This window comes from Gymnoscopelus braueri, assembly GCF_963280865.1.
Source record: "Gymnoscopelus braueri genome assembly, chromosome: 8".
Taxonomy (NCBI): domain Eukaryota; kingdom Metazoa; phylum Chordata; class Actinopteri; order Myctophiformes; family Myctophidae; genus Gymnoscopelus; species Gymnoscopelus braueri.
The window spans coordinates 38931858-38939643 of NC_137609.1; the positions used below are offsets into that span (position 1 = coordinate 38931858).

General features: G+C 38.4%; 1 protein-coding gene across 1 annotated transcript in view; it reads left to right on the plus strand.

The window, feature by feature from the left end:
* The window catches only part of usp28 (ubiquitin specific peptidase 28), a 31574-nt gene extending 24273 nt beyond the window's left edge, over positions 1–7301 (plus strand). Inside the window, exons 19-26 of the mRNA XM_080434664.1 lie at positions 1167–1478; positions 1973–2068; positions 2791–2969; positions 3890–3968; positions 4540–4619; positions 5272–5395; positions 5773–5974; positions 6483–7301. Coding sequence (XP_080290790.1) covers positions 1167–1478; positions 1973–2068; positions 2791–2969; positions 3890–3968; positions 4540–4619; positions 5272–5395; positions 5773–5974; positions 6483–6658 — 1248 coding nt within the window. The 3' untranslated portion in view covers positions 6659–7301. The remainder of the gene's footprint in view (positions 1–1166; positions 1479–1972; positions 2069–2790; positions 2970–3889; positions 3969–4539; positions 4620–5271; positions 5396–5772; positions 5975–6482) is intronic.
* The last annotated feature ends 485 nt before the right edge of the window (positions 7302–7786 follow it).

The following is a 7786-nucleotide window of genomic DNA, read 5'->3' on the forward strand; positions in this document are numbered from 1 at the left end:
CTGCACTGGCAATGAATTTAACACAATCATGATAAGCTTTAACTTTAAACAAAACAAATGTATCACTATCATGATAAGCTTTAACTTTAAACAAAATTAATGTACCAGTATAATGATAAGCTTTAACTATAAACAAAATGAAACAACTCGATCAGTTCCACTGTGCTGCAAACCAAGCAACAGAAAGAAGAAGAAGAAGATCACACTAAAGATGATCACAAATTGCTTTTTTAACAAATATATTAGATTTTCTCAATCAAAATATACAGTATTTTGTCTTAGGTATGAGACAAGATTTGTCCGTTTTGGTATACAGTATTTTAAAACAAAATGTGCGAAAATAAATTCTCTATTAAGTTGAAGTCACTTAAATATTGAAAAGAGAGATAAAGTAGATTTGTCATCCATAATTTCATGTATTTGTTTTTCATTTATCTGTGGGAAATAATGTAGATCTCAGTGATTTAACTGTAATCAAAATAAGTGTGCAGCTTTGAGAGTTCTACTCTGGTTTATAAATGGTCTGCATATGACCTCTAGTGGCCAATGTGGCTATAGCACTCCCCCTGGCAATTCAGAAGGCCTTGTTCCTGACTAAACTGCTCATTGATTATTTTGTTAGTGATTGTTCTGTTGATTACTTTTCAGATTAATCGAATAATTGAGAAGCAGTTTTTTATTATTTATAAAAATATATATATATGAACAAATCGATTAACAACTTAAGCCATATTTCCTATTAGTATTTTCATAACTTTTGAACGTTTTTGAATTGTTTTGAAAATGTTTGCCTATAATGACATGCCCAAAGAAGGGATCGATTTCTATCGGTTATTTTATTAGATTATCGATTTTCTTTTAAATAATCGATTAAATTATAAATTATTTATTATAAATAAATCTATACCATAATTAGTATTAGTTCGGTTAACTCATTAAAACCGGGAAAGCATCTGTGTCATTCTAGATTTTTGCGTTGGCTATTCAAAAATAGCAGACAGCTACGAGCTTGTACATCTGCTATTTTTGAACATTTTTGAAAAATCTTGAAAGTATGAGATTTACACAGCATTTGTAGAATTGGCCTCAGGTCATCTGTTGCACTGCTAGTGGATTATTAGAAATCCCTTGGATTAACTGGTTTTCTTCTCCATGGTGCACCTCAGTCGCCCAGCCACACAGCGGAGCCAGGCAGCCACACATCGTCAGCGGACGTTGAGGTGGAAGAGGCTGAGCGAGAGGTTGGCGTCCTGGACGCCAGTACCGAGGAGGACTCAGAGGTGGCCGAGTTGACCGGGCAGCCACGGGAGACTGAAGTGGAGCAGGAGGGTGAAGAGCAGGGGGAGGAGGAAGAGGAGGGCGCCACGGTCAGAAGGAGGCGGCGTCAACTTCCAGCGGAGAACGAGGTGTCAGAGGTGGACATCCCCAACGTAGGACGCATCATGGTCAGAGCAGACGCAGACGGATATAATGAAGAGGTTCGTAATGTGGTCGGATGATATCAGTGGTTCTCATACATTTTCATGTCAGGGACCCCAGAATTCATCTGTATTTGGCTGCGGACCCCCATTAGATAAGATTTGTGCCTCCCCCCCAAAGAAAGGTGGGTGGCCATTTGGCCAATTGCAAAGATCTTGACTAAAATGTTAAAATTATTTCATTATTATTTTGAATATCCGAAGTATAAAAAAGGGTTAAAGTCTGGGGGCCCCTGGACCCTTGGGGGTCCCCGGGCCTCCCTTTTGAGAACCACTGAATTATGTCACACACGCATGTTTTTAATCCATAAATCTTCTGTCCATGGCTATGATGCTGTGGATAAGAATGCAGTTTATGTTTGTCCTGATGAAGGTCTAACGACCGAAACATCGATTTAATAAAGAATGATGAAAGATTTGATTTGATATCAAAGATCCCTTTCTAAGAATGTAGTTTATAACATATATTTGCTTGTATATTTTTCCTTGTCCAGATGATGCTGACTCCCGCCATGCAGGGAGTCATCATGGCCATAGCCAAGGCCAGACAAACCTTTGACAAGGAAGGCCCTGAGGCAGGTCTCATCAAGGTATTACCTTTAATGTTGATGTTGAACATTAAGATGGCATGATTACACATAAGGCATGTTGGGTCTCAAATTATACATATTTTCCCCCACATGAATCCACAACCAACGGAAGGATAGCTCTCTATGTAAATTCTCCTTGCTCATAATCATCAGGATGTTTCCTTATTTTTATACCAATTTATTTATTTTAAATTATTTTTCATTAATTAAATTAACCTCTTGTAATTTCCCCCCGCCCCTTTTTAAAGTTTTTTGCGGGTTAAGGATGGGTATACAGTAATATCTGGGGTGTTAATTTAACTTAAAATGTAAAAATGGACTGTAGGGAACAATGGGTTTAGAATACAAATTGATTGGGTCCACATTCCTTACAGATAACCACTCAACCAACACATGCACGCACACATGAAGAAAAAAAAGAATACATAAACAGATAATTAATTATGATATTAATTATCGTCTCTGTCGGGTGGAAACCTGTGTCCAGAACTGTTCATTTTCAGGATTCAAATTCAAAAATAGTAAAAGTATCGGATCCAAAAGCTCAAAGCGCGTCGCTTCACGCCGCGTTTCGAGCTTGCGGATCTGCTACTTTTGTGTGACGCTGTATTATATGAGCAAGTAGGGCATTAATTTACAAAAAAAAAACACAAAAAGTTAAAATATGGAGATAAGAGGTTTCTGCCTAACAGCAACATTCTGTCATTGACTCATCCTGCCAGGCATTCCATGAGGAGTACCGCCGTCTGCACGAGCTGTCCCAAGAGAAGGTCACCATCCAGGAGGACCCGCGTCTCCAGCACTCCCTGGTCTACTTCTTCCAGAACAAAGCCCCCAACCGGGTCGTTGAGAGGACCCTGCTGGAGCAGTTCGCTGACCGCAACCTCAGCTTTGACGACAGGTCCGTTTATACAACAGATCGTCTTACACAGATGAACAAACAAACAAACAAAAAATTATAAAGAGGCTTGCAGGTTACTTGTCTTGAAAGTGAACCAGTTAAAAGGCAAGACCACTTTGATAGAGGTTTGGGTGTAGTTAGTTACCTTGCCATGATGTAACTCCAAAGGTGGACAAGAAATCTAAAATAATTGCTCCATTGATTAGAAATTGATAATTCATAGTTTATCTGCTTAAAATATTTGTACGTTGTGAATTTTCTCTGCAGAAAAGCAAATAAACGTCTTTGTTAAAAAAAAAAAAAAAAGAAATTGATAATTCAAAATATGCTCCCGTTTATTTTTTTTATAAAAATGTCAACTTCCTGTTGATTTTACTATTTGAATATCCGGATCCGGATCCGGATCCGCGGATCCAGTCCTTTTCTTCCTAATAAAGATAGTAAAATCAACATGATGTTAACATTTGTATTTAAAAAACAAACAGTACTGGATTTTGTGATGTTCTATATTGTCTGAATCAGCTTTATTTGTGTTTGTTTATGTGCTAAAATAGTGACTTTCAGAGCTGCTTCATCGTACAATGTAATCAATGAGGAGCATATTTTTAATTATCAATTTCTAATCAATGGAGAAATTATTTTTGATTTCTTGACCACCTTTGGAGTTACATCATGGCAAGGTAACAACACAACCCAAACCTCTATCAAAGTGGTCTTGATAGAGGTTTGGGTTTGGGTGAAAATACTAAAGAATAAATAAAATGTTTGAATGTTTGTGCTGAAAATTCTTATTGAAAATGTTCGTCGTTTGGGCGTAATAATATGCCCAAAATAGATATGCCATGTTGAAACAAGTGGTAAAGAGTAAAACACAGACATTTTCATACATCACCTGTCCTCTTCCTGTGTGCCATCTACAGGGCCATCAGTATGATGAGGGAAGCCAGATCAAAAATACGCCTCATCAAACCAGAGGACATGGACATGGATGAATACCTGGTACAGTATGATCCACTGGCTAAACCTTTTCAAAATCCAGTATTATACAGTCCAGGTGTGCCTTGGGATTTTGTGACAACCACACATTATTACTATAGCCTATACTACACACAACTATACAAACTTTTATGAATTATTTAGTGGTACTTTGTGCGCTCATTTCCCAAATACAGAGACAAATTCCCCAAAAATATACTTCAACCCCATTTCAAACTGGTGTCTATATCTTGGGCATAAACATATAGTATACGTATTTTAGAAATATCTCCAAAGCGTCGTGATGCGACCCGCCGTGTGCCTATAGATATTTTCACTATGAATACAGCTGTGCCTTGGATTTTTGTCATTTTTTGAAACTTTCACCTATAATAATGACACGTCCAAAATAAGGATTTTTTTTAATAATCTGTTTAATATTTTAGTTTGATTAACTTCTGAATAGAATTTCTGAAGAGTTGTGATGTGTCTCCTTGCAGCAGTGGCAGATCTACTATATGTATTTTTTAAACATAAATATTTATAAACGTATATAAACGTATATATTTTTTGTCTCTCGTCCTGGTCCTTGCAGGACTGGCATGATGACTACAAGCTGTTCCGCACCGTGTTTGTCTACATGCTGACGGGCCTGGAGCAATACCAGCATGGGAAGTAGGTGTTGTCATGACCACGTGTGTGTGTGTGTGTGTGTGTGTGTGTGTGTGTGTGTGTGTGTGTGTGTGTGTGTGTGTGTGTGTGTGTGTGTGTGTGTGTGTGTGGGTGTGTGTGTGTGTGTGTGTGTGTGTGTGTGTGTGTGTGTGTGTGTGTGTGTGTGTGTGTGTGTGTGTGTGTGTGTGTGTGTGTGCGCGCGACACATCGCATCTTTTTTAACACTTTAGCGCTTGTGTCCCTATTTTGGCCATGTTATTACAGCATTGCAGAAAGAAGTGTATTTTTGTATGTTCAATTTTGCAACAATTTAAGATAATGATTTTTGCTGTTTGTCATACAACAAAGTATATAGGGCTTCAGTGGTTAAATGCATTTACAATTTAACCATTTCTTAAATTATCTAGAGTGACTTGCTTGCCCTACCCTGTAATGGCATCATGTTGATGTTACAGGGTAGGATTTAAAAACAATAGTTTATATCAATGAAACACTTCAGCCCTACCTTATACTTTGTCACACAACGGTGTTGTGCAAAAAAGAACGTTTTTGAAATTTGACTTAATAATGACATGCCCATTGCCCACATTAGTTATCGATTATGTTTCGTAATAGATTCAATGGATTCGTGTGATTAACTGTTTCACCTCTACAGGGTACGTGAGGCTCTCACCTACCTGGCCCATGCTCATAAGAATAACGCCTTATTACTGAGGAAGGGAGAGAAGAGGGGAATGGAGCAGTCACTCATTGCACTTTACAGGAGGAAGTGTCTCATGGTGAGTACTTATTGACCACTGAGAATAATAAGAATAATTGTATGTTATTTGACAGCTTTAGTTACCAGATATACATTATTAAAAAACATACAATAAACCACAGCGTAACCGCCAAGAAAGGCATCATGTCTGAAGAAGGTTTTTGACCGAAACCTTGCATCCTGATAAAAAAAAAAAACAAGCTATATCTTTCTTGAGCAAGTGAAGATATGTGCAGGTGTTTTACATACTTTCCATAGGAATTTGAGGAAAATAATAGCTCCCACTAACCAGCTATATTAGGCCATCATGACTTTTGAGAAATATTATTCCACAAAAATAAATGAAAATAAACTAACTTCCTGTGAACTCTCCCTCCCCCAAACCACACCACTCAGGCACTGAACGAGAGCGCGGCACAGCTGTTTTGCGGCGGCGAGGAGAGCGAGGTAGAGGAGGGCATGGCCATCATGAACGACGCCATCATCCCCTGTCTGCACCTGATGGGCCGTGATGACAGCAGCCTACCCAAGGAGGACCTGGACGTCATGGAGAACATTCGCAGCCACTGGTGTTCCTGTCTGGGACAGGATATGACCGGTAACAATTATTTATCTTAGCGACTATTCAATCGATTACTTTTCAAATAATCGAATAACAGAGAACCACTTAAAAATATATATCCTGTATATATTTAACCCATTAAGACCTGAGGCCGATTCTACAAATGCCTTTTAAATCAGTAGTTCTCACACTTTCAAGATTAAAAAAATTAATTAAAAAAAGCTGATGTACAAGCTTGCAGCGCGGCACGAAGTGTGAGCTTGTATATCTGCTATTTGTTTTATAGCCAACACAAAAATCTAAAGTGACACAGATACTTTCTGTTGTATCAAAATGATGCACCTCATAGTAGCAACATTTTTTTTAAAGAATAATTAATCACATTAACAGTTATACTAGATTAACAATTCTCCATGAAATCAGTTTCACTTTAAAACTCAGATTATTCCTTTTCAACTCTGAATTTACTGCACTGTTACACTGTTATTCTTTTTCCTTCTACTTACTGTATTTCTTTCTTGTGAAATACATCTGTCTCCCACAGACTCTTTGCAGGAGAAGCTGGGTGAATTCCTGCCCAGGGTCTTGGACGGTTCTGCTGAGATGGTGGTCTTGAAAGATCCGCCCAAGGTGCACGTCAGCTTCCCCCATGACATCTGCAGCCGTCTGACCGCTGTCATGGAATCCATTCAACACACTTCTATCGTCATCGTTAAGTAAAGCCGGTTTTATGCTTTGTTGTGTGCGGGGTGTTGCGCACCAAAAATAGCGGATCCACAAGCTCACAATGCGTCGCTTTGCGACGCATTGTGAGCTTGTGCATCCGCTATTGTCGGTGCGTGACATTGGCGTGCAACAAAGTATATAAATCCCTTAAGGAGGTAGAGATCAACGATGAACGCCATTCATTAACTGAATGACCAACAACCTCCTAATGTCCTTGTACATGTATGTTTGACAGTGCAACTAGAAAAGAATACTGTGTAATATTTGTTTTTCTTATGTGTAATATTCTTTTTGTATACCTTTTTAATGTGCTCCTGCCTCACTTGTCAAATGTTGGAAGGAAATTCTACCTATAGGCCAGGCTGGAAACATAAGATGACAGATTTTTCTTGTTAACAATTGACAGCAAAATTGTTAGTATCAGGATGGAACTATTTTGGAACTTTTTTTTAAAGCAATCAAGAGATGTATCAAGAGACAGTATTTATAGCTTCATGGACACACCACCACAATTACTATGCATCAGAATTTGCAATGAACAAAAAGCTGCTCAATGGAGATTTAGCAACGGAATGGTTTGTTACATGTTGCTTTTTCACTTAAACATTGATTATGCTCAATAAAATTATGAAATGCCTTTCTGCCTTTCCTTTCTCCTTTTTGTTTGAGTACGGGTCCCAGGTTATTCCGAATGCATATTGATTGATTGAATAGATTATTTACAGTTTGCGAAGACAAGCACAGGGAAGTACAGTTCAATACAAGGTCTGTTTAGAGGATTTTAAACCCAAGAAAGCACTATGGCTTGTTTCCATTGGGGTCCTTTGTGCTCAATTCATAGAAACATTTAATGACAGACAAATATACACTACTATGCAAAAACATCATATAAACTGTAGGAATCGAAAATAAAAAATATGTATAGTATGGGGGGGGGGGGGTGTACAGATTGTATCGAGTTCAGAGCTAAGGGCTCTTTCAACCTGCAATTTGTCCTTCTCCGGGACCAGCAGAGCAGAGTCATCAGCGAACAAGAACAAATTGCTGTCACAAGCTGATATTCAGCCCTGCTAGCTCTAAACATCACAATGTCAGTCTGTCTGCCTTTTGGGTCCCAGAAAA